Raw genomic sequence first — 27,378 nt, 5'->3', positions numbered from 1 at the left:
GTGGTGCTCTGTCTTCCATCAGAACCAGCTCTAGTGTTGGGTAAGAGTTGTCTCCAGGTATTTGGGGTGCCAACACCTATCATCAGGACTTCCAGCAGTTCTCATTCACCTTCTGAAAGTATTCATTGAAGTGATCCAGCGCATCCTGTAGAGTCAGGTCTTTCATTGGACAGGGTATGATCTTCTGGGGTTGCTACAATAATGATAAAAGCAAAAAAATAGCAAAAGATAACAGTCAAAATAATGGAGGAAATAAGAAGAACATATTCCTGAGAAGGTGCTGGTGTTGTTCAAGGGAATGTTTAATCAGAAGCAAAGAGAGATCTGCATGCATGGACAGAGAGAAGACATTTGAGTATTGGGAATACTTCTTCCTGGCTGACTTTGCTGACTGAGATGTGGCTTAGGGCCTGTACTTACTGGTGTCCTGGCTAATGTCAAGTCTCAGGATATGTCTACAGGTGATGCATCTTTTAGGAAACTCTAACTTCCATCCAGACTCTATGAATTCAGGTGGTTCCTGTAAAACCACTGCTGAGCAGCACCTGTAATGCTCAACACTGCAAAACTAAGGATGTTGTAGCAGTTTTGCAGAGATGCCATCAAAATTTTGCTGTTGACTTTCATCAGGCAGGATGCTGAGATGATAAATTTCATGTTTTGAAAACAAGTGAGTGGTACATTAACATAATTTCATATTTTTACCTAGGGTGTCCCTAGTCCAGCCAGGGGAGATGGGACTAGATGAGCTTTAAGGTCCCTTCCACCCCAAACCATTCCATGGTTCTATGACTATAAATAATTCATGAGAAACTTACTTTATGTGATTTCTTTAAAGTTGATGCTATGTGATTCATGTTTTTCTCCATCAGAGAAATATGGGTTCTTGCTGGATCATTCTCAAAGGAAACTTTCAGTCTTTCTATGGTTCTTTTAAGCTGACAGGGAACTTGACTGCACTAAAAAAAAAAATCAAATAACAGTAAAATTATGTTCTGACAAATTAAACTTTTATTTTAACTTCTGACAAACTTAACTTTTATCTTTCAGTAAATTCAATAACTATTTGCATGCATAGCAGAAACAGAAATTCTGTATAAATACAGAAGAAGGTACTTTCCTATGTTTTCTGCGGTTTGATAAAAAATCTACAGCAGGGGAGTAAGTAAACACATTTTAAAAATTGTTATTAGGGAAAATAGAGAAAAGAATTGTAAAGGCAGACTAAAATCCACTGGGGTTGCAGTTTTATCAAAACCGCACTGAGTGGCCTGAGAATGTTAGATCTGCCAGCTCCCTCTCCCAGCTGCACCTCCCACACAGGACAGAAGCACTGTGCCCATCTGTGTATATCTTAGCCTTCTTTAAAGCTGCAAGCTCTAAACATTTTTTCCTTCAAAACAACAGGCTGGCTGTTCTTAATTATTTTTCATGAACCTTTTTTCAGTTCACAGAATTTGAGAAATCTGCAGACCACAAACTGAAACCACTGAGCAACAGGTTTATTATTGTGGGCAATAACTTCTTATGCCAACAAATTGCTTTCTTCAGACACAAACTTTATGGTGCTTTATAACACTCAACTTGTTTGTTTACCAAGAGGTAAGAACATTTTAGTGCTTCAAGTACTAACCCTATTCACCCACCTTTGGTTCTAAATGACAGCAGGTGATGTTCAGGGTCTGCAGCTCAGATAGTAATGTTGAGAAGAACCTCAGAAGTAAACTCTCTGCAAGAACTCCCGAGATTGCCTTCAGCAGGAGTACAACCAAGTCTCAGAGACCATGGTCACAGAACTGGTTCTTTATTTCCATAGCTTCACTGAATTTGACAGAACTGCTCATGAAAAATTAGCATATGTATTTCCTTTTAGTAGGATTTGGTCTTTTTTGGTAGTCTAACTCTCTTTCCTTCAAGATCTGCTACAAAGCATCAGCAGAAAAAAGAAGTTTGAAAGTCTTACCTGAAATTTCCCCTTGGGTACTGGTAGAAAGATCTACAAATTTTAAAAAGAATGTACTGTTAGAAGGTATTTCTCATCTAAGTGACTGCAACATTGTTAAACATCTAGAACTACATATCATCTTCATCAGGTTTTCTATTTCTGAACTTCCTTTGGGGAAACAATTACCAGCTTCTGAGGAAAGCTTGACACGCAGTGCCTTGAGCATCTCAACTTCAACAAACACAATACAGGACATACAAACTAGAGCTGAAACTAACCCAGACTTCATTTTATACTTCCATCAAAAGAACTGTAGGAAATGAAGAAAAAGAGATAACGACCCACCTCTTTCTTTGCTAGATACACTACAGCCTTGAGGTTTGCTTGAAATTCTTCTACCGCATCTCCCATTGAGCCAGGTAAGCTGCAACTCACCAAAAAAATATAGAGCAACAGCATTTTGGGTTCAAGGAAAGCTGTGTTTGATTTATGCACCATATGCTGCCTATATATACACCTTGAATATTAGATGAAAGGGAAAGTTTTCTCATATAGGAAAAGGCACAAGACCATGGTGTGAGTTACCACAAGCATTGTGGGATGCCTCACTGGGGACTGGTTGGGGGTTTCCTTCCTTCTGACATCAAGTAAGGGGAAAATACCTTTGTGGATAAGAGATGTCATTTACTTACATGATATCAAAAATTCATCACAGGAAATAGGAGCATTCCTTCTGTACCATAGATCTTTATGTGGTTCTTATTTTTGTATCACGTAATCAGAGAGATGGAGATCTGAAAAGCTATGTAGTTTTTACATCTCACTCAGTAATATGCCATCCTTTGCTCAGTGGGATTTTCTAAGATGAACTGCAGTTCAAAGCTGAGTAAAAAATATCAGTGACTCCTTAGACATATACAGTCACTAATGCTACTTAACCAGTTTGGATTCTTTACCCTTCCTCCCTCACCCTCGCTGTTTGGGGAAATTCAGCATAGAACACATGGCTGCAAAAGGCATGGATTGAATTGGCAGCCCATCAGTGAAAGCATGGCAGGTATTAACAGCTGGAATTATCTGTCCTGGCACCAGGTGAAAACCTTGTCCCTTAACGTAAGTGGAAAAACTCTATCTACTGAAAAAAACCAATGTGCTTAAAAATGGCTGAAACTACTTTCAGATGACTGGCAAGGGCTTATGAGAAGGTAACACTCACTCATTAAAAGGTTACAATTTTCCAGCAAAACTGGACAAATCATTCAACGATGTGAGAAGAGTCATCTGGTTTTCCATAGCTACTGCTTGAGAGGCCCAGAAAGAGAAAAGACCTTGTGCACATCGAATTATCAGTTTCTCAACACATCATTTCATGAGCAGATCTGTTTAAGTTTTGTTGAAAATACTGCTTAACTGTGTTTTTAAATACTCTTTTAAAATTCTTGTCCTAAAATTCTGGAAGAAAAGAATAACTATGAGTTAAAAAAGCCATATTGAAAGGATCTTTTGATCTTAACTGAAAAAGCTCCTGATAAAGCTTTTAACAATAAACTTATGAAACATTCTGTTGTCATGACTCAGCCAAAGAAATACAAGAGGTCCCCAGATGAAAATGTTGAGCTCTTAGAAGAGTATGTAGAAATAATACAAGATATACTTCCATTCCTCCACAGAAATCAGCATTTGGATGTTCTTATAGTAGTTTAGGCTGGAAAGATAAAAGTGTCTAGTTGCTTTTGTTCTTCTACCTAAGTTCCAAACAGATTGACAGATTTCTAGAAGGGATGACATGATAATAAATGTTGCAGGAAAGAGGTTGTTTCTTCTAGTCCTCAGCCTTTCCTGTTCACACTCATATTCATAGATTTACAGACTCTGAGAAACTGATAACTGTGCTGGTCAAAGGAGAACAATCACAAGCCAAGAAGTAATTGCCACTAAACCATCTCACAACAGCATATATACATACACTATTTAGAAAACAGATTGCATATTGGTGGGAAAAATAGTGTGTGTGAAACAGAAAACTCTACCAGAAAGTGCCAAAAATTGTCTCCTAATTATGAACTTTCGCAGAATATTCTGGAGGTGAGGCTGGCTACAGAATCAGGGTATGATGCATGCATCATCTAAAGGCAGTGTGGAAAAATATTGCCATAGAGAAAGTATTGTGCTGCTGAACAACTGAGTCATACTGAGGCAGCTGCAGGGCAGGAGGTGACACACAAATGGAGTATAATCTGGTTTCTCCTCTGCAGGGAAGCTGTAGAGGTGTGAACTTTGGCAATAGTTTTACAGGCTGTTCGGCCAATATGGACACTAATTTCTTCTTTGTCACTAATTTCTTAATTGTCTCAAAATCTGAAGTGGCCATAGCTTATGTCTTGTGAACCGTTTTTGCACTCATAAAAGGTACAATTATCACCAGAGTACAACTGCAGTGAAAGCCTGAATTGTTGGCCACAAAACCACCTGCTGGCTACCAACTTCTGATAAGGTCCAGACTTACTTCACTTATCATCTCTGTTACTCATTTTAATTACAGATGATGCTGAGATTGAGCACAAAGGGCTGTTTTCCAAAGTTTGCCTCTGTTACCTAACCATGAACTTGATCTGACACAAGAACTACTTAAGTTCTTTCTCTTCACGGTGAAAATCCAGTAAAAAATACTGCAATATAACAGAATACTAAAATATGCTGGCAGGTTATTAATCAGTTTTGGAGTTTACTGAAAGTGTAGATGAATTAGATTCCTAATCTGAGCTGTCAGCTCAGACAGTGAATCTGAGATGGCTCCCAGCTGGCCAGGGGCTGCTGGGTCAAGGCAAGGGTGTGCATGGCACGTGCAGCTGACCCTGTGTGTAGTTCTGGAGGGACTCCAGGTCCTCAGGAGAAGGATAACAAAGCTCGAGAGAAGCACGAGGAAGGGGCAGTGCTCTGGCTTGGACTTTTTTCTAGCTGGATGATGAATAGGGGATAGAGAACAAAGAGGAAGAAGATGTGGAAGACAGGTACAAGGGGGCAAGGAGCTCTGTTGGCCCTTGAGAGAAATGAACATGACCAGCCAAAGGGAGTGATCCCCTTTCCTTCCCCTGATCATCTCGAACTTTCCTGCAGTCCCTAAAACTGCCTGTCTTGGTTTCAGCTGAGGTGGAGCTAATTTCTTTTCAGTATTTGGTACAATGTTGTGTTTTGGATTCAGTTGCCAGTATGTTGATGTTCTGGTTCTTTCTAAGTTGTTGTATCCTGAGTCAAGGATTTTTTTTTTTTTTTTTTTTTTTTTTTTTTTTTTTGTGTCTTGTGGTCTGCCAGTGAAGAGGTACAGAAAAGAAACAGTGAAGGAGCACAGCCAGGAGAGGTGACCCAAACTGGCCAAAGGGATATTCCACACCATGGAACATTATGCCCAGTAGATAAACTGGGGGAGTTACCTGGAAAGGGGCTGGCATTGGTCAGCAGGCAGTGAGCAATTTTATTTGGCATCAGTTATTTCTGGTTTTTTCCTTATTTATTTTCATTATTATTATTTACCATTATTATTGCATTTTACTTTGTTTTCTGTTATTAAACTGGTCTTATCTCAACCTACAAGTTTTAGAGTTGATTCTTCTCCCAATTCCATTGCAGCTGGGGGGGAAGAGCCAGAGGCTTCGTGATGCCCCATCATATAAGACAGACATTAAAGCTATAAGGGAATGTCCAAGGGAGGACAATGAGGATGGGGAATGGTCTGGAGAAGAAGCCATACGAGGAGCGGCTGAGGGTACTCGGTGTGTTCAGCCTGGATGACACTGAGGGTACATCTTGCAGCCGGGTACAGCGGCAGAATCAGATCTGCTCTCTGTGGTGGGCAGTGATAGATGAGACATGGCCTGAAACTGTGTCAGGGGAGGTTTATGTTGGGTATCAGGAAAAGGCTCTGCACCCAGAGGGTGGCTGGGCACTGCACAGGCTCCCCCGGGAAGCGGTCACAGCACGGAGCCTGACAGCGCTGAAGAGGCGCTCGGACAGGGCTCAGGGCGATGCTGCGACTCTTAAGAACGGCGCTGCGCAGGGCCAGCGGCTGGACTCGGTGCTCCTTGCGGGTCCCTCCAGCTCAGCTTATTCTGTGATTCTGTGATTTCCAGCTGGGTTCGAACCACGATCCCGCCTCAAAACTCCATCGCGCCATTGCGAGCCCTCAGAGGCCACCGCAGCCAGGCCAGCTCCCTCAGGGCGCTGCGCGGGCCCGGGCGGCGGGGGCGGTGCGAGCGGCGGGCGGGCCGCCATGGCGGGGCCGGGCCGGGGCGGGGCGGGGCGGGCGCGGGGGCTGCCGGGGCGCGAGCCGGCGGCGGCGGCGGGCCGAGGTGACGGCGGGCACGGGGGGAACGGAGCGGCCGGGCCGGGGGCGCGGTGCCGCGGCGGGCTCAGCTAAGCTCGGCTCGGCTGCGAGTAGGGGAAGGGATGGCTCCCTGGAAAATGTTCGCCCCCGGTGCGGCGCGGAGCTCCGGGCGGGAAAACCCCGCTGCCACCTCTGCCTCGGCAGGAAATGCCCTGGCCCGGGCCGAGCCCCGCCGGGCACCCCCGGAGGAGCCGCGGGAGGGCCGAGCCCGCGCCGTGGGGAACAGCCCCGGAGTACCCCCGCAGCCACACACACACCACACGGGCCGGGGACCGGCCTTGGGGGCCGAGGTGCCTCCCCCAGAGCCCTCCAGTGCCCGGGGCAGCTCCCACCCGAGCACAGCCCGATATCTGTGCCCGCCCCATGGCCTGAGAAGGCTCCAGCCTTCCTCTTCACAGCTCGATGGCGACATGGTGATGGATATGGTGCTGGATATGGTGCTGCATGTGCCTGGGAGAAACAGGCATTGGCAAACTTGGGTGTAGCAGTACAACAGTGGGTTGTCAAAGGGGAAAAAATATTGAGGCTTCTCTTGTGTGTTTGGGGAATTCTGAAGGCACATGCATAGTGTTTGTGAAGTGGAATAAAGGGTTATCCAGGCCATTGTGTTTGATTTCACGATACATAGTATGGCACTTAGCTTGGAGTTGATTAATTTCTCAGTTTGAAAGAAATAAGGTTTTGCCTTCATATGTTTTGTACCTTGAACAGTAACTGAAGAACCTTAGCTGTGTTTTAAAATACGTTTATCATATATGATCCATGATCCAATCATTCCATGATTCTGTGGTTGTAGGGTACAGTTTGAAAGTATCAATGTGTGGAGTATGTAGGCTTTACTTGCTTGTATAGGTGTTTAGCCAGTTTTCAGTAATCTATTGTGATTTCTGCCTACTGGATTTTTCACAAAGCTCTGTTTTACAGGATTTACAGTGTTTTCACCTCTGACTTTGGAACAGAAGTTCAGCAGAAATGTCGAGGATTGAAAAAATGAGCATCCTCGGAGTGAGGAGTTTCGGGATAGAAGATAAAGACAAACAAGTTATCACTTTCGTTAATCCATTAACTATTTTGGTGGGACCAAATGGTGCAGGAAAAACGGTAAGCCTCACTTTATGGTTGGATTTGATCTGTAAATAGCTCTGGAAGGCCATAACATGTGAATAATAATTTCTACAGAAAGGTATTTAATGCTATTGCAAAAGTCATGCTGTTTGCTATAAATATTGTGTTGTTTAGTGTTATTAGAAATCTGCTTTCATGCCTGGAATTTGCAGAGCACTGGTTGATATTTTTTCATAGGAAATTGATCCAGATCCTGATTAAAACTGCTTTTGCAAAGTATCATGGTACTCAAAAATTAAAATGTTATTTCTCTTTGTTTATGTACCTGATTCATTTGTGTTTGGGCTGTTAGTGTGGATTTGCCTGTAGTCCATCTTGGTTACTCTAAATTTGTCTTTATAACTATATACTTACTTTTGTTTTCTTAGACTATCATTGAATGTCTTAAATATATATCCACTGGTGATTTTCCTCCTGGCACCAAAGGAAAAACATTTGTTCATGATCCAAAGGTAAGTCCTAGTGACTAGATGCAATGTGTGTTTACTCCTCAGTAAAATACTCCACTGCACTCAGGTGGTGAATAAAACAGAGATGCTCAAATTGTAGCCAGCCTTGAGCTGAAATGAAGAAAAGCAGAGAGCTGGGGGTGATTAGAACATGCCCCACAGCTGGAGAGGCACACATTCCCTTGAGAAGAATTCCACTCATTCTGGGGTTTTTTGCTTCTGCCAAAGATTGCCAATGAAACGGACGTGCGAGCTCAGATCCGGTTACAGTTCCGAGATGTCAACGGGGAGGTCGTGGCTGTGCAGCGCTCCATGATCTGCACCCAGAAAGGCAAGGAACCTGAGTTTAAAACACTGGAATCTGTCATTACTAGAACAAAGTAAGTTGTCAAGTGTTTCTTCTTACTTTGGCATGAAGATAGGTTTGGATTTGGTATATTTTTATGCATCAGATAAGAGAAAATTGCATAATGTATTCTTTGACATAGCTACTAGTGCTTTTAGATTATAAAGCTGTGTAGTTTCATTACTTTATCTGTTAAGTGATTGAAAAATCCCACATCACCACATAGCTGTGGTGTTAAGAAATACTTATATCTGTTGACTTGTATTTATTTGAAAGCTTTATTGGGTGGTGAGGCACTGGCAGAGGTTCCCCACAGAAGCTGTGGCTGCCCCCTTTCTGGAAATGTTCAAGGCCAGGGTAGATGGGGCTTGGAGCAGCCTGATTCTGTGTGTAGCATCCCTGCTCATGGCAGAGAGAATGAGGTGCGTGGCATGGACATTTCCAACCCAAATCATTCAATGATTCTGTGATTGTAGGGTACAGTTTGAAAGTATCATTGTGTGGAGTATGTTTTTACATTTTCAGTTTCACATGCTTTCTGGCCCATGTTTAACTCCCATCTCCACTGTTTAAGTACATTTCTTTAACTCAAGAGTTGTCCTGCCCCCTCTAGTGGTTCCTCAGAGTTCTACTATGTGAAACAGACTTCAGAAATTGGCAGTGTTAAATGCCTTTGTTGAGCATGGTAATTTTGTGCTTAAAAATTGTTACTTGTTAAATTGTTTTTGAATGGGCATGTTAAAATCAGGTTATACTGTTAAAATGCAGTTCACTTTTTGAAGAACTTGCCAGTAACTTCTTTGGGGATTTTCTTTGTCTTCACAGGCATGGTGAGAAGGTCAGTCTGAGTTCCAAGTGTGCTGAAATAGATCGGGAGATGATCAACGCCCTTGGTGTTTCCAAAGCTGTGCTTAACAATGTCATTTTCTGTCACCAAGAAGAATCCAACTGGCCGTTAAGTGAAGGGAAGGCCCTGAAACAAAAATTTGATGAGATCTTTTCAGCAACAAGGTTTTTCCCTTGACTTTTTTTACCTAGTTTTTATTTAATCACAGTATTCTCATAACATAAATGTTAATAAAAATGTCTAAGACGCTGTTTCATACATCAGAATTGCTGTATTGCCAAAGCAGCTGAAATTTTGCTTTTTTTAAAGGTACATCAAAGCTCTCGAAGCTCTGCGTCAGGTACGGCTGAAACAAAGCTTAAAAGTAAAAGAGTGTCAGACAGAACTGAAATATCTGAAACAGAATAAAGAGAAAGCTCAGGAAATCCAGGATCATCTCAGCAACAGAGAAGCTCAGCTGACTGCTTCTAAGGAGAATGTAATATCAATTGAGAACCAGCTTGAGCCTCTAAAGGTAACTTCCATGAGGATTATGTTAATACTTTAATACGAAGCAATAAAAGAAGTGAAAGGTGGATGCATTTCTTGGTTAAAATCTTGCACTTTTAAATCTAATCCTTTGACCTGTAGCAGACTCAAGCATACCTCAACTCACCTGGCAGATGCTTCTCTAATCTGTAAACAGTCATTGAAGAATTAAGAACAGAATTCTTATAGCAGCTTTGGGTTTTTGTCAGTTTAAAATCTCTCTCAAATTTAGCTGGTATCTAAAACCATTTTAAGCTATAATTAAAACAAAAACAAAACTAAAACTTAACGTTCCCTATTTTAAAAACATATTCAAGGAAACTGGAGGTTTTGCACTTAAAATAATTGATTATGAGATTTATGAGCTGATGAGATATTTTACTTACTACATTCTTTTGCAGAGCTCTCTGGCAGTGGTTGAGCAGAATCTCACAAAAGTAATGAGGTTGGACAATGATGTGAAGGCCCTGGAGAGCAGGAAGCGACAGATGGAAAAAGATAATCAAGATTTGCAACAGAAGATGGAAAAGGTTGCCTTTTTGACAAAAAACTTAGAATATTTTACTTTATCAGTCTAACAAAAACAGTTTTCCTGTTTTGCTTGCTGCAGATTTTCCCCCTGTATGTCTTGTAGAAAATCTGCATGTGAGGTGTTAAATTCTTATTCCTTTAATTCTATTGTAGTAAAAACTATACCTTTTTAAAACATCAATAATTGATTTATGAATTTGTGGTGTACAGGTTTTTCAAGGAACAGATGAACAACTAAGGGATAGATACCAGAACCACCAGAGAATAGTGAAGGAGAAGGAGAAGAGATTGTTGGACTGTAAACGTGATTTAGATAGAGCCACTAAAGAGTGCCAGAGATTTAACAGTGAGAAATCAGAGCTGCTTGTTGAACGAGGTAATTCAGACTTCATCTATAGTCCTGTGTGGTTTATAATGTAATTAAATCTGAAATGGAGCTACTGATAATTGAAGTGATCTGAACTGGACAAAACTCCTAAAATGTGTGTTAGTTCAGGTTCACCTGCACAGTGGGGTGGGAGAGTCCTGCTGGTGGACAAGTTTAGGTGTTTTTCTCCTGGAGTTTCTAACAGGCATTTTTTCTGAGCTATAATTACAACATGTAGTACATTTTGTCATATAACAGAAAAAGCATGAAAGCTGAATGCCTGGCATTGTCCATGTCTCATGTGGAGACTGGGGACAAGTCAGAGGGCTTGAAGTTAATGTTCTTTCAATTGTGTATCCTTTTTTGATGGGTTATGGGAATTTCAGCAAAGCTGTAGTATTGAGTCACAGAATACATGCTTTCATAAAATACATTTGGGCTTTGTTTTTTTATCAGAATTATATCGTGATTTTAGGGGCTTACTTTTGAATTATTGATTTATTTAATTCATAAAAATTTAGTTACCTGAAATATAAATCTCAACCTATAGCTTTTTATTCTTTTTGTGTTGTTGAAAAATACTTCAAGGTTTAAAAGGCTTTCAACTGGCTTTGAATCCTCAGCATGTCTCTTGCCTCAGTTTTTGAGCATTTATGTCACTTTTTCTTTTTGTGGAGGTCGTCTTCAACTGCAGGCAGATCGTCACCAGGAGCACATTGTGACCAGGGACTCCTTAATTCAGTCTCTGGCAGCACAGCTGGAGTTGGATGGCTTTGAGAGAGCCCCTTTCACTGACAGGCACATTGCCAGTTTTCACAGGCTGGTGAAGGACAGGCAGGACAGGGACACAGAAGCTGCAAATCGTATGATGGTGAGAATTTTCTTGTTTAAATGGTGTCATTTGTATGGGCCATTGGTGTTTTATTGGTCCCCATGGGTCTTTATGGTGCTGGGAGAAAGTGTTGGTGGGGGGGAGCTGAAGCTTGTTTTTTTTGGAATTATGGAACTTTTGGAATTAGGAGTGGTGACCAAGGCTTTTGAACAGGCAGTTCATCAGAAAGGTTCTTCTAGCAGTCCTCATGCAGGTGCATCACTGATAAGCTCAAAAACCTGAGGAAGAATTACAATGGCCAGCTGGTTTAAAAATAACCAACTTTTTGTTGAAGTCATGTTCAAAATAGAGTTGCTATGTACAGAATGCTGCTGGTATGGTGCATCTGCATTTTGCTATCAGAAACATTTCAGCAGTTAATTTTGGACAAGTTGTAATTTTCTCAGTATTTCGGTGTTTTACTGTGGTGAATATTGGCACACTAGTGTGAAGAAGTATTTTAAAATATTTTCCTGTAAAAAAATAATGAATATATTATTGCTGATCTTCTTTCAGAGAGAATTTGCACAGAAAGAAGCAATGAAACAAAAACAGATAGATGAAATAAGAGACAAGAAAACTGGATTAGAAAGAACCATTGACTTGAAGTCAGACATTCAAAATAAGAAACAAGCAGAGCTGAAGAATGTCAAATGTGAATTGCAGCAATTGGAGGGGTTTTCAGACAGAATTAGTGAGTTGGATGAGGAGATTGGCAGAATGGTAAGTTAGTGTGTAACTGAAGAAGTTATAGAAGCTTGAAGTAAAAGCTTGTGGCTTTATCATTAAAAAAAATGTACCAAAACCTAAAACCCCCCCTTGATGTTTACTCTTTCAGATGTGTTTCTGGCCTTTTCATACCCTTTATGCTCTGTCTGTTCAGGTAGTGCACTCTTTGGGGCAGGGTCTGTTCACTACCTTGCTTTTGTACAGTCCACACATAGACTGGCTGCTGCTGCTTGGTGAGTTATAAACAGGGCAATAGCACAGCTGGCAAGTAGGAGATTAGTTACTCTCAAATTATTGGGCCAGAAACTTTGAATTGAAAGTTCCATGCTACCTACATTTTTGGAGATAACTTGCCTGTGAGATGGACTAGTTGGTTATAAGTCTTTTATCTGATGAAGTAAGGTTACAAGCATTTTATGTTCCAGCTGAACAGCTGGTCATGCCTTTGCAGCCAAATATTTTATGTTTGTTAGCAGTGTATGAATTCTGCTTGACAGTGGTTTTTCTAACCTCCTCACTAGGGTAATTCCAAATTTAATATACAGTAGATACTAAAATAAAGACAATCAAACTAAGTATGAGTGAGCTTCTGGTAAAAGCATGAACAAGCTGGGCCAGTGTTGCATTCCAGGACTGCATCCAGTATCTTCCTGTGGCTTTTCTTGCCCCACACCAGTCACAGCCTTTGTCCTTTTGCATTTATTCTTTACAAATCTTGTGTCATTCCTGTAACAGCTACTGATGCTGCTGCCAGGCAGCTGAAGAGGTTTCTTCTGTTTCCCTTAGCTAGAACTTTATTGATTTTTGTAATTATTGTGTCTTCTGGACTTCTGTTTTTTGTATAGGAACATGATCTGGAGAAGGCTGAGAGGAACAGCAATATAGAAACACTGGAACAGGAAGTACAGACTCTGCAAAATGAGAAAATAAACCTGGACAGAGCTCTTAGGAGGTTGGATCAAGAGATGGAGCAGTTGAATCTGCACACCACAACCATTACCCAATTGGAGATGCTGAAGAAAGACAAAGTAATGTTTTTATCAATATCTCATGAGAGAGGGACAAGGAATTGATACAGTCCCTCCAACATTTGTGTATTTTTCAGTGTATTTGTGTATTTATCAACAATCAAATGTGTAGCTTCTGTCTGACTTGATAGAAACTATTAGCTTAATAAATGCATTGATGGCTATAAACCTGAAGATAGGAAAATTTCATTTAAAATGCTTCATTTCCCCAGGCAGAGAAAGAAGATCAGATCAGAAAAGTAAAATCAAGACATTCTGAGGAACTAACATCACTGCTGGGATACTTTCCCAATAAAAAACAACTTGAAGACTGGCTTCATGGTAAAAATAAAAAGATTAATCAGACAAGGGATACTCTTGCTAATCTGAAGTAGGTATTAATTTAATAGATTATTTCTTCACAATTTTTTATGTAATTACAAATTTAAATGTTGAAAAGTTTCATATGTTCAAAATACTTTTTACTTTAATTTATTAGTGTTATTTAGGTATCTGCAAAATCAGAGAAAACATTCCTGTGATACAGAGCTGATATAGTTTGTGCTGGTTAATAAAATCACAGTATTTGTAGTGTGTCAAAGAAAGCACCAAAAGCAGATAGCAAAATAGAGATCTGGAACATCCTTAGTTGTTTGTACTAATTCTAGCTGAATGAATATGCCTGGGGCTGGAAATTGCTGGTCTTCTGATTTTCTAATAAGTCACAGAGTTGTTGTTGTTGTTGTGGTTATTATTATTATTATTGTTATTATTATTATTAGTGGTTAGTGACTGTATCACAAATTCATGTGTGATTACCTGTTCTTGGTTTTATTTGATTAGAAAGAGTAGGAAGTTTCTAATCAGTAATCATCTAGAAAACAAAAGGGATTTAAAATTAAACACTTGTGCTATACTTGGATGAATAAAAAGTATATGCTATAGATTGCATGAAAAATCAATAAAAAAGAACTGATGAATAGTTCTCTAATTCCAGTTTCAAATTACCTTTCCATGGCTTTTGGTTTTGCTTAAACAGTCTAAATCTTTGTGTTTAGGTAGTAAAAGTGTTTCTGCATTAATATTTCAGCAAGAGACTGGCATCAGTAGAATATGATAAAACTTATGCCAGTAATGAGCTAAAGAAAAAAGAAACCCAGTTGTCCAGTCATGAAGCAAAACTTTTTGATGTTTGTGGAAGTCAAGATTTTGATAGTGACCTGAACAAACTTCAAGATGAAATTGAAAAAAGTTCCAAACAGCGAGGTAAATTTGTGTATTGCTTGACTTTTTTCTCTGAAACACTAATTTAGCTGATTATTCACTGTTTATTCAATATAAGTGTTCTGTTTGTTTTTCACCCAGCTGTGCTTGCTGGAGCCACTGCAGTTTATTCACAGTTCATTACACAGCTGACAGAGGAGAACCAGTCTTGTTGTCCAGTTTGCCAAAGAGTTTTTCAGACAGAGGCTGAGCTGCAGGATGTCATCAGTGATCTGCAGTCCAAGCTGCGCCTGGCCCCAGACAAACTGAAGTCCACAGAATCTGAGCTTAAGAGAAAAGAGAAAAAACGTGATGAAATGATGAGTCTGAAACCCCTGCGGTAAAGTGCTTAGGGAACCACATTGTTACAGGCTGTTTTCTCTTAAATGTGTGGGGTTTGATTATAAAAAGCTATGCAGACATCAAGGAGGCTTTATTCTAGGGCTGGTTAATGAATTTCAAAATGTCATTGTTGGGAGAAATACTTTGAGAGAATTTGAGGATGGATGAGGGTAGAGCTGTCCTTCACAAGAGGGCACTCTTGTTCAGTGCTTCTGAGCACTTGCTGTAATGAAGTTAAAAACCAAAAGAGATTTTGTTTGCTTGTTTATCTCACCTAAAATGAGGGATGTATTACCTTGGCTGAGTGTGTAATATAAGCTTAAATGTGGGCAAGGTTAAGGGGGTACTATTTTAGCTAAATTTAGTCTTCCACTACTAAAGCATATCACAGATTTTGTGATCTTGAATGTCTTCAATTTATGCTGTTGTTTCTGACCAAGGAAATTTTAGGGATTTATATTTTATTTTAGGCGAACTGTAGTTGAACTCCAAGATAAGGAAATTCCAGACCTGAGGAACAAGATCCAGAATGCAAACAGAGATTTAACAGGCCTGAAGGGTGAGATAGAAGAACAGGAATCACTTCTCCAGACAGCTTTGTCTGAGGAAGAAGGTGCCAAAGCACGTTTACAGGATATAACTCTGATGGAAAGGTATCAGGTATGCTTTGGTAACTTTTTTTTAATGCATAAAATGATATTCCTTTGCATTTAAATATGTAGTTATCCAGTAATATGACATAACTTTGAGGTTCTTATTTTAAAATGCTTCCAAAGACTGTATAACCTAGATTATCTTGTACTAATAAAACTTTGATTTACAAAAGTTTTCTTTGAGCACCACAGAGTCCCTTGAGTTCTGATTCAATTCTGTGCTATATGAACTGAAAAAAGAGATGTAATCCAGAACTGAGCACAACCATGAGTACACCTAAGAGTTTTTAATACTCATAGTCATTATAGGTCTCTGTATTCCCAGCATCTCACATGTGTTTCCTGGTTCCGTGCCATCTGAATATATGGTAAAGGGAAAGATAAATCCTGAACTTTTTATTATCCTGGCATGGGAGACAATTTTTAGCAGTCTTCATGGCTCTATTACCGACATGAAATCTTTGCTTGACTGAGAACCTTCAGAGGAGCTCTTAGGGAACCTGGGGCCAGGCAAAGGAATGAGAGCATTTCACAAGGTGGAGATGTCAGCTACTCCTGAGGCTCCAACAATTGCAGTGTTGCAGGGACAGATTGCACATGGAACTGTCCTGAACTGGGTTGGGGATGTTAAAGGCCTGTGCATCCTTATTGGCTGATTCCATCCACAATTAGGAATTCCAGTTCCTAGCAGCTGACATAACCCTACTGCTAATGATGTGACATTGCTCTACAAGGGAGGGAAATTGGAAGCTCTTGAGTGCCTCAAGCCCTGAGCTTGTTCTTATGTGCCAGAGGTGAAAAAATCCATTGTTAAAGACTAATTCAGCAGTAATGGTTCTTCTCCTCATGCTTTCAGACTGATATCAAGGATGTTGAACGAAAAATTGCTCAGCAAGAGGCTAAGCTGCTAGGTGTCAATTTAAGTAGGACTGTGCTTCAAGTAAGCAGAGAAAAACAAGAGAAAAAACAGCTGTGGGATACAGGTAGGTCCTACAAACCTGTTATTTCACTTTTTACTAAATGTAATGTTCCAAAATTCTTGCCCTTAAAATTTTAGTTTACTTCTTTTATGTTCTTAAATAATTCTATTCTCCTAATTTGTTCTTACTGGTTTTTGGCGTCGCACCAGCTTCATTTAGAGATGAATTTTCATAAGGATTACAACAATGGTTTTGATAACAGATTGACTCTGTTTTCATCTGCAGTTACCAGTAAAATTGAGTTAAATCAGAAACACAAGCAGGACCAGCAAAGCCAGATCCAGCAGCTGAAGAGTGCAGTGAATGAGCTCAAGGCAGAGAAGCTGCAGATTGTCAGCAGCATGCAGCGGCGGCGGCAGCTGGAGGAGCAGACTGTGGAGTTAACCACTGAGGTCCAGTCCTTATGCAGAGAGATCAAGGTGACAAATACTCTCAGTTGTTTAACCCTTAGTTTTGCTGGCCTTGAAATAAAAAATAATAATCTCGTCATACTTAATATTGTCTCTAATCCTAGACAATGGGATGGATTTTTAAATGTTCGTACTGTGTTGCTGTTGTGTATCTATGGGAATTTCTTGAATTTTTTAATACATATTTTCATATTTCCTTTTTTTAATATGCACAAAAAATAAATAAGCAACCATATTACTTTTTTACTGCTTGAAAAAGTATTGATCTTCACCAGAATGTGAAAATAAAAACTACTTTTTCCAACTACTTTTCAGGAAGCAGAAGAACAAGTACTTCCTTTGGAGGCAAAGTTAGACAAATTGCAGCAGGAGAAGGAGGAACTAGTGAATAAAAGGACTGCAAGTAATAAAGAAACACAAGAGAAGGTTTGTTTGCTCTTGGCATAGCTGTGAGATAGGATTAGACATTGTTTTTCAGTGGATGGGAGCTGTGGTACTGAGTTTGCTTTTAGGAAACATCAGTGACACCAGGAGGTGCTTTAGATTGGTAGAGCTTTTAGGGAATAAAAGGAACATGTCACTCAGGACATGAACTCAATTGTAATTCACCTTTGGCAGTCTTGAAAAAGGACTTCTTGGGACATTTGGCAATATTTATTAGCTGATGGCATTCAAAAGCCCTTCCTAAGTAGACCCAAGAGGAGCAGCAAGGATGACCATCATCCATCCTTGCCAAGGGACACACTGGTTCTTCTCAGGTTTTGTGGCCCTCAATTGTTTTGGGAAACATTTTCATGTTTATAAGAGGTACTGGGATTGTAGAAGGTGAAGACTTTATTAGAAAACTAAAAGGACTTAGAATAAGGAATTGTGGTAGTGTCATCCAGTATCTTTGATACAGAGCATATCTGTTCTTGGACAGAAGACAGTATTTCATGTGGTATCTTTTCTCTGCAGATGAATAACATAAATGAGAAAGTTAAAGATATAAACAAGTATGTGAAAGAAATTGAAAACTATATTCAACAAGGAAAAGAAGACTATAAAAAGGTAATCTAAAATCTAAATCTTTTTTTAGTCAGTAAAAGGTTAGCATCAAAATTACTTTTGTTTTAAAATCATACGCCATTTTCTTCATCTTTCTTTAGCAAAAGGAGTCTGAACTTGAAGAAGTAAATTCTCGTTTGGCTGCCTGTGAGAAACAGAAGGAAAAGATAAGTAAAGAGATGGAAATGACCCGACAAGATATTGACACTCAAAAAGTGGGTATATTGTTGAATTATACTTGGCATAGTTGAAATAATTCCTAGTTCTGGTTTGTCTGTAGTAGTGTGAAATGAGCTTGCTTTTGGTTTATTTGATCAGTTGTTAGTTAGGATAGTTGCTATACGTGCATTAGGCTGAAAATAGTCTTGAGATTTGTATGTGGAAATTTAAAAACCATTTATCTCTAACTATCATCTGATGGTATTTCTAAGAGTTAAGTCTGGTGGGATAGTAGTCAGCATTTTCAGGAGTATCTTTATGTGGAGGATACATGCCTTTATAAGTAAAGTACAAACTGCAGGTACCAAAAGTTGCTTGCTATTCCAGATTTATCCTGTACTTTGAATTCTTGTGTATATGTTTCAAATACAGTTTACATTCCTTATAGGAAATATGTCCTTCCCCATTCTACCCTTTCAGTTACTGTCTACTGTTGTAGAACTTCACTAGGGGACGTAGTTAAATCTGTCCTTGGTGAAAATTACTTGTCTAGAAATCCATGGTTGAAACATGGATTAATATTCTTAAAAAGAATCAGTCTTGTGTTCACTTGTGACAGTAAACACTGCTAAGTGTTATTCCAGTTTGAAAGATTAAATAATACTGCTGATTTCCATTATATTCTATTTTTAGGACAGTCTAAGTTCTCCCTGGTATAATTTTTGTGGTTTTCAATTATTTTATGCTTGCAGCACGTTTCAGAGTTGTGCAGAACTGATACATTGTAATTGATAACCAACATACTGAAACGTTATACAATTTCTTGTTTCTTTGGAGCTAGATCCAGGAGAGGTGGCTGGAGGATAATCTCACCTTGAGGAAGCGGAATGAGGAGCTAAAAGAAGTTGAAGATGACATAAAAAAACTTATGAAGGAGATGGGAGAAATGAAAGTCCCCCAGATGAAAAAGTAAGCACCATCAGAACAGAATGGTGTGCTTTGCACAAGAATTCATGGAACATCTGGATGTTGTAGTGACTTCACTGTGTTTTAGGGTGTCTGATCCTCTCCTCACCCCATTCATGCAGGCCACTTTCTCCTTCACACCTGTGTTTGGTTCATATCCCTGTGACCACAGTGTGAATGACTCTGTGAAATTATACAGTGCTTCTGGCTAGAAATAGAGATATCTGCTCATACCTGTTCCAGTCCAATCCTTTTCATGATGCTTACTGAGAAATCCACATTTAAATAATTCATGCTTCTGGATGAGAGTATTTAGTTTTTATTTTCAGTCTGCTCACTTAGTTCCCAGCAGCAAATTTTGTTTACTTCAATAGTTTAGTAATAATTGCTTAGATAATAAACACTTTTGAAAAGTAATTAGCCCTTTGCTGGTTCTTGTATGTGAAATATTTATTTAGCATGCTAGAGCTTACCCAGTAATTAATCTTATTTTGTTCAGTATCCATCTATAAAATTAATTTTTATTTTGTTTATACATGTAGCACTTTAGCATTTGAACTTGACAACTTAAAACTTAACAAACTTAAAACTATTTTTATTTAAAAAATGTCTTCATTTCAGTGGCATTAGTACTATAATTTTAACTGTTACATACTTTATAGATACGATACAATGAGCTGTTGTCCAACATAAACTTGAAATTAGAGCTCTGATTAAAAAATTGAAGCACTAAACACAAAATACAAGTGTATCAATTGTGGTTTGACAGTGAGCAGAAGCATTTGGAGGAGAAGATAGAATCCCTGAAGAGGAACCACCACGTGGCCCTTGGCCGGCAGCGGGGCTTTGAGGAGGAGATCGTTCGCTTCAGGAAGGAGCTCCGAGAGCCCCAGTTCAGAGATGCAGAGGAAAAATACAGGGACATGATGATTGTCATGAGAACCACAGAGCTGGTGAACAAAGATCTGGACCTCTATTACAAGGCTCTTGATAAGTAAGTGTTGTCAAATGAGGGTGATTCTTAAATGTTTTCATCTTCATTGGTATTGATAACCCTGATGCAGAAGTGTGGGGGTCCCAGTTGTTGGGTTTCTCTGGGTGTGGATTGAAGGCACTTGAGACATTAGTTCATGTTCATACTCAGGTGTTTATTATTTCTTATCAGTAAAACAGTCTCATTACCGTGAGTTCAGCAGCTTTTCATTAGAAGGCACAAAATGGCCAGCAATCTTTTGTTCCAAGGTCTTTTAAACTATCCAATTAAGAACTGACACCTGGATTATTTTCCCTTTTAACCCAATAACTGATCCCAAACAGCTGCAATGTGAACTTTTCTGCCCAATTACAAAATGCCACCCAAACCCATGGAAAAGAAGGAAGAAGAAGCATGAAGAAGAAACCCAGGATGACACCCTGTGCCCTCCATCTTGCTGCCGTCCACATCATACTAAAAATCCCCAAACCTAAATGTCTCACCATGCGATACACCTACACTGCTCTCTGTAATCTATTTCACAATTCTGTGGATTCTAATCTATTATGAAGTCTAGGAAACTTTCTCTATGAATGAGGGTCAAAGTCAGTGCTCCCCTGGGAGTCAGGGCACCCCAGAGCAGACAGAGAAATATTCCTGGTGCCCTGGGTTTCCACATCAAAGCAGCTTTCAATTTCAGGCTTCCAGGGTGACTTAGAGGAAATTAATATCATTCCTTGAGATACATAATTTCACTTCATATATTTTGACATTTAAATATTAAGAAAACATGACAAGGTATAACTTCCTAAGTAAATCAATGAAACTGTACTGGAAGCTGCACAGGATTGGTATGATGTAGGAAATTTGTAAGGTAATGTCTGTAATATACACACATTAAATGCTTTGATGGTAATAATTGGAATTTAATACTGTCATAGGTAAGTCTGATATTTTTATTCCCAATTCTCTGAAAGCCTTATTTGGAGTTTTGGTTGTACGTGTTAGGACTTATATTTGCAGTACTGCAGTAGGAGAGAGGTAAGGCAAGGTGAGATTGATGTTTAAATCCTTCATTTTCAACCTGAGCCCTTCTACTTTCATTTCTATAGCAATAGATTTTAGCTTATTCTGGTCATATCTTACCATGAGTAAGATATGCCAGGTAAATTTCTTGTTTCCTATGGCATTCATTTGCTCAGGTAAATAATTGTGTTTTAAAGAACATTACAATGTAGAGGATTTTTTTGCCCTTTTCCAGTGTGGGTGGTTTTGTGCTTATATTAAAGAAAATAAGGTCATAAGAAACATATCTGGCATTTGATGGAAAGTGTAGCAAGTTTGTTCTTGTTTCTGTTTCCTCTGGAAGCTTGTTAGCTAGTCTTGGACTGACTGGGCAAAAAGAGCATCTCAAAATTGGTAACCATATACAAAATAAAACATGTGGCTCCCTAAAAACCCTGTTTGGTTGGTTATCATGATGGAATAGCAGTGAACAACTTGATGGACAGTGGGAGAGGATTTTGGAATCAGTAGATACATTTCAGGAAATAGAAAACTGGTTCTCAGTGGCAGAAAGATATGTATTAGGAATGAAAAAAGAGAAAAATAAACATTTTGGTCACTGTAGGAATTCTCAATACACCCATGCCTTGAATAAAGTATGGAATTTTGGCCTTCTCTTGAAAAGGGTTTGCTAGTGCTGGAAAAGGAGCACAGAAGAGTAATTACGTGCTTGAGGATACAGAATAATGGTCAAGAAACAAAATAAATGAGAACTTTCCAAGTTGAAAGGACATTCTAGAGGATCCCTGTTCTAAGCTGGTTTGATAATAACATTAAATAAAGTAAACATGATATTAAAATGTAAGCTAATCCAAAATCTTTGTGAAGATCTAAGTTATTCAGAGCGTGTATAAGTCTTCCCTTTCAGTTGTAATGGAAATGCACTCCAAGAATTTCCTTTTTAGAATTTTTTTGTATGGTATCAAATCATCTATTGTTTCTATTTAAGGCTAAACAGGAAAACAGTCTTGTAATTTCAAGAAAAATAGATAAGCATCACTTAGCGGTAATCGTCTGAAAAATCAGCAAGGCAAAATGCTAAGTAATGGCCAGAGCTGTATCTGGGGCTGGGAAAACAGCATTTTGGGTGTTCCATGCTATCAGATGGTATTTATTGACTCTATTTGGAGATTTATGATAAATATTGATGAGGAATGCATTCTTGGGCCTAAGCAAGTAGTTGAAAATGCTTCATTTTCACTTAACAAAACCTATCAGAGTTGATACCTCAGTATTCCCCAGAACAGGTGGAAGAGCAAAGGTAGAAAAAGCATGTGTAAAAGTCCATTTCAGAAGGATATTTTATTTCCACCACATTTTTTGAAAGAAGACATTGCCATAAAGCAAGTGAGCATTTCTTTCATTACAGAGTAGCTTTTCTGTAAAAAGACAAGTTAGAAATGCTCTGTCCTGTCTTTTTCTGAGTGTTTTGTAAGATTTCATCTGTTAATAAACTAAAGTCACGCTACTATGTTAACCAGAGAAATTAAATTAAAAGTTATTAATGATATCCTGTGTTACTCTTGCTGCTGATAAGTATTTCTTGTCATAATGCCTGTTTGGATAATTACAAATTATATTCTCAGATGGAATTCTCTGCTCTGAGGAGACTTCAGGTTCTCCTTTCCTGCTGTGACAATACCTGTTGTTTGCCCTGTTGGCAGACTGTGCCAGAATAACACTCCTGTTCTGGAAAGCTTAACATCAAATTCATCATCTTGGTGTCAGGCTGACAATAAACTTCACACATAAATCATAAATCTCTTAAAAAGTCAGGTAAAGTCATTCTCCCTTGAGTGACTGCAAATATATTTGTTGTCATTACTTTCCTACTTCTTAGAACTGAGCTGTTTGTGAGCACAGAATTATTTACACAATGGCATGTTGTTATTCTTTAGGTACTTCTCTGTCCAAAATGAATTAGTATTTTCTCTATTTTTAGTAAAAGTATGAAGAATGGAAAGGGAGCTGCCACCTGCCTTAAAGCCCCTAGCAGTCCATAGCAGTCCATGGTTGCCTCTCTAACACTTTATATTTTTTGCTGTTTTTAGAGCAATAATGACATTTCATAGCATGAAAATGGAAGAAATTAACAAAATAATTCGGGACCTGTGGCGAAGCATTTACAGAGGACAAGGTATGTAATAATATATTTTAAAGTTTTACCCATTTACAAATGGATCTGTTTGATATTGGGCACTGCATAAGGAAAAGTGTTTGTTGGCAAAATGAGAAAGGCTGTATCTGTTCTTCACCGCTATAATCTTTTTATTGCACATTATGTAGTAACATGCAGGATAAATAGAGTTAATTTTCACTTTTCTGTGTTTTCCAAAGGTTAGGTTTCTTTGTCACAGGACAGTGCATGAGTTCATTCCTTCCATTTTGGAAAAGGTATTTTCCAAGATGGATCTATCAGTGGGAGTTCTGAATGGAATTTTTATTGTTACTACATATTATACCTCTCATCTCCCACTAATCCTATGATATCTTTCAAGATTTTTGATATATGAGCTGTCTCCTTCCCATTTTCAGATATTGAGTATATAGAAATCCGCTCTGATGCAGATGAGAATGCCTCAGCCACTGACAAGAGAAGAAATTACAATTACAGGGTGGTGATGGTGAAGGGAGATACAGCACTGGATATGAGAGGAAGGTGCAGTGCTGGGCAAAAGGTAATGGCTCTTTGTCTTCAGTACACAGCAACAGGGATGCTGAAACCTGACTCACATCAATGCAGGGGAGTCAAGTGACAAAGCACAGGCAGCTCCAGCTCTAATTTATTATTGTGTACAACTTCCCTTCACTCTCTCTGGGTGTTACACACACAATGTGTGACTCAGCATCTGACCCCTGCTTTGGGCTGCCAAAATCCATTGTTTCAGATGGGCACTGGGCTGGTGCCCTGCAGGAGTGAAGGGTTTGACTTCCTCTGTCCTCAGGTTCAAGTCCTCCTGCTTTGTCACTTCCTGGTTACCACTGAAGTTACCTCACCTTCAGGTCTATTGACTTGCTTCCTCTTTCTTTTTTTTCTTTCTGAGCCCTTGGTCTTCTTATTGCACCTGCATCTACTTCTAAGTTGATAGGATCTCTCTTCCACCAAATTATGTTGCTTTCACCTGCTGCTGACTGCAGCCTTTCAGTTCTTGTCACACCAATATCACACCTAGCCATACTTCCAGGCATTGCATCTCCTCCTGTGCTGTCAGCTTGCAGCTCTCTGAGCTGTCCATTCCTCTTCAGTAACACACTGGCCAAGCTGCCTGGTGACACACAGCTGTGACCTGTGGTCAGAGTTCATCACCGTTAACCACACCCACACATGCTGAGGGATCTTTCCACCTGTCTGTCCTATTCAATGTGTCCTTTCCTTGGGGTACTTTAGGATGTTGCGTTAGAGTCCTATGTAAGTGAGAGTGAAACTTGAACAAGTTTCTTAGCTGAAGTTCTGAGAATTCTTTGATGATGAAATGTGATGCCAGCACTCATGATAATTGGAAAATATTTTTGGCAGCACAGTTTCCATTGAGCGTTCTGTAGTTTTTAGTGGTTCAGGAGATCTTGTAAATATGATTACGCATCATTTGATGCAAAGCCAACACAGAAGGTAGTAAATCCCACTGTCTTCCATTTTAGTAAGAAGTTCAGTAACTCAGTAATGTGCAGACAGATTTCCACCTGCTGCAGTGGAGTGGGCTTGAGCAGAGTGTTGGTGTAATGCAAATGGCAGTGTCATAGCAGCTTTACCTCACATCAGAATCCTTACTTGCAGTGTCTTCTGAATTTTGAGTGCTTCTTTGTAGAGTCAATCTTTGAATTCAAACTAGAAGTTTCAATGTAGTTTTTCAGTAAGTAGTCAGTTACTGTCATTTTGTGCACTGTCAGCACATTGTTCTGTAAACTTCAGTCACGGTTTGTAATGGCATTAAAAACAAGTTGTTTTGTGTAGATCCTCTTTAAACAGTTTGAAGCCTGAGATTTTTGTGGTTTTTTCCTTTCCCTCAGGTGCTTGCTTCTCTCATCATTCGCCTTGCTCTAGCAGAAACATTCTGTATCAACTGTGGCATTCTGGCCCTGGACGAGCCTACAACCAACCTGGACCGAGAAAACATCGAGTCCCTGGCACATGCCCTGGTGGAGTAAGTGAGCTTTCCTTGTGGTGCTTAACAGTGGGTATTTTTCAATACCCATTTGGCATTATATTTTAAGCTGGCATGTCTTTGTTGTGAGTAGTTTCAGATTCCATCTCTATCTGGAAAAGAAAAAAGGTATTTCTTATATAATTTCAGGGGATTTTTATGTGGTTAAAAAGAGCGGATAATCAGCATTAGATTACTCAGTGGTTCATATCATTCATTATCAATATTGAAATATTTTAGTGCTGTGTATTGGCAAGTTCTGTGATGCTGGCCTGGGCTGTAGGGAAATGCACACTGGATATTTCTCTTTGCAGGATAATAAAGAGCCGCTTACACCAACGCAACTTTCAGCTGCTGGTGATTACTCACGATGAAGATTTTGTGGAACTTCTGGGCCGTTCTGAGTATGTGGAGACATTCTACAGGATAAAGAAGAACATTGATCAGTGCTCTGAGATCATGAAATGCAGTGTCAGTTCCTTAGGCTCCTATGTTCATTAGAATGCCAAGTAATTACATGCTACAGACAGCCCAACCTGAAACATTGTACACTGCCTGCCTTGATTGAGCTCAGTGTAGGTGTCTGAAAATGTAGTTCCTTCCTATCTATTCTACTGAAACTTTGTAACAATTTCAGCCAGAATCTAAAACTGTGAGACTTCTTAACTTACCTTTCTACATATTTCTGTACCTGAGCTAAGAATCACCATAATTTGAAAGAATTTAAATGAGTGCCACACAGTTACATTTTGATGTATTTTATGCTTTAAAAGTGAAAATAAAGTTGTGATGTTATTTTGCACGTTGTGTGGGACAAGTTGCAGATTCTCTGGAATAGCTGTGGCTCTGCCAGGGGAATACAGCTTGCTGTCCATCTCTGGCAAGGTCAGCAGTGATGGGTGTCACTTTGGTTGAAGGTGTGTTCATTGCTGTCTCCTAATCTACCCAAAATTGACAAGCTTCAAAGAGAACTTTTATTACTTTCTCTACAGGGTAACCTAACTCTGGCTGTTCAACAACAGAATTTTCCCTTGCATCTAACCAGATGAATGGGTGAATTCTGCTCAGGGAATTATGTTCTGGTTCTTCATGGCAGTGTCTGCAAACGGGAAGATGGAGCATAAGTGTCTCAGAGATTGAGTGTGGATGCTGAGCTTCACCTGCCCTGCTCTGAGCTCTTCCTGAAGCTCATTTCCTTGGGGTGGCAGCAGCCCTGCAGCTTGGCAGCCCCAGGGAACTTGCTTCTCAAGGGGAGGGACAGTGGAAAGCCATGGGGGTGGCCCGCTGCAAAATGCAAAGAGCCTGATCATCAGAGTCCTGAGGTTGCACAAACTGTGCCTTGCTGCTTCCAAAGCCATGCAGCTGATGGAAGGAATTTCTGGATCCCTCTTTCTTTGTAAGCAAGTCAGGGACTACCTTGGATTCTTGGAAGGAGTCCACAAGCAGAAGTTGGACTTGCAGTTCTTTAAATCCTTTCAATCAGCAGCGATGGGCTGACACTCCTCAGCAATCAGTGTATGACCAGAGCATAATTTTCAGAGGAAAAATCTTTAAACAGCCATTAAAGAAAATTATTTTTTCTGTAATATCAGGACATTCTCTTTGGCAGATGCTCAAATGAGCCTAAGAATATTGCATGTTGTCTTCCTTCTCTTTCAGGGTGCAGGAATTCCTTTATTTTGCAGGGATAAGGAGAAGTTGACAGGGGAGGGGTGCAAGCAGACCTGGCTTGTGTAGGCAGGGCCTGGGGCTGGCTGAGCATGATGGACCAGGACTTTTCCCCTGAGGATGGTGCAGCTGAGCCCTCACTTGATGTCACACACCTCTAAGAGCACCTGAGGAGTGTGGATATCTGCACAAAAAAGGACAGAGCCCAATATCCATCCCCCAGCTCTGGTTCTCCATGGCAAAGGCTCTCCGGCCTCAGCCTTGGCCAGGGTGAATGGCAGTGAGTGCCTCAAAGAGTGATGGCAGAAACCAAGACCTTCAGCTAAGGATTTTTTCTACCTATATTTTCTGAAACCAGTGTCAGGGTGACCCCAGTCATCGGGAAACCACTCAAAGATAAGAAAATGAATGAGGCTTCCTAGCAATTACGATTTCACCAATTCCCCAAAAAAGCAATGAACACACAACTAGGGAGGGAGGGGGGAGGGCAGAGATAGGAAAATGCTACTAACCTGCATTATGTTTGCAGTTTTTAAATAAGAAGCTTCACTGACTCTAGTACTACTTCCGGAAGGGAAATTTTC

General features: G+C 39.7%; 1 protein-coding gene across 2 annotated transcripts; it reads left to right on the top strand.

The window, feature by feature from the left end:
• The first annotated feature begins 2,143 nt into the window (after positions 1-2,143).
• Positions 2,144-25,930, top strand: RAD50 (RAD50 double strand break repair protein). Of its 2 annotated transcripts, none has more exons than XM_059483450.1 (26): positions 2,144-2,364; positions 7,251-7,427; positions 7,820-7,903; positions 8,129-8,280; positions 9,072-9,257; positions 9,403-9,607; positions 10,023-10,151; positions 10,363-10,528; positions 11,197-11,390; positions 11,907-12,113; positions 12,965-13,147; positions 13,360-13,517; positions 14,217-14,392; positions 14,492-14,729; positions 15,202-15,391; positions 16,241-16,367; positions 16,590-16,783; positions 17,090-17,200; positions 17,732-17,824; positions 17,923-18,036; positions 18,822-18,949; positions 19,716-19,940; positions 23,036-23,121; positions 23,520-23,662; positions 24,993-25,126; positions 25,441-25,930. In XM_059483450.1, the coding sequence occupies exons 2-26, from the start codon at positions 7,299-7,301 to the stop codon at positions 25,625-25,627; spliced, it is 3,939 nt and encodes a 1,312-aa protein (XP_059339433.1). In that variant the 5' UTR covers positions 2,144-2,364; positions 7,251-7,298; the 3' UTR covers positions 25,628-25,930. The 2 variants fall into 2 exon arrangements, with proteins under 2 accessions (XP_059339433.1, XP_059339432.1); XM_059483449.1 differs by lacking the exon at positions 2,144-2,364 and adding an exon at positions 6,249-6,291.
• Positions 25,931-27,378: the final 1,448 nt, after the last annotated feature.

This window comes from Ammospiza nelsoni, chromosome 16 (genome assembly GCF_027579445.1).
Source record: "Ammospiza nelsoni isolate bAmmNel1 chromosome 16, bAmmNel1.pri, whole genome shotgun sequence".
NCBI classification, from domain to species: domain Eukaryota; kingdom Metazoa; phylum Chordata; class Aves; order Passeriformes; family Passerellidae; genus Ammospiza; species Ammospiza nelsoni.
This window is presented reverse-complemented; position numbering and strand designations above follow the sequence as displayed.

Excerpts from the sequence above, each read along its gene's own strand:
- RAD50 (XM_059483450.1), top strand. The coding sequence starts at position 7,299 with ATGTCGAGGATTGAAAAAATGAGCATCCTCGGAGTGAGGAGTTTCGGG. Across the intron at positions 15,392-16,240 it reads CTCTGATGGAAAGGTATCAG|ACTGATATCAAGGATGTTGA; the intron begins GTATGCTTTGGT and ends TCATGCTTTCAG. Across the intron at positions 16,368-16,589 it reads AAAACAGCTGTGGGATACAG|TTACCAGTAAAATTGAGTTA; the intron begins GTAGGTCCTACA and ends TTTCATCTGCAG.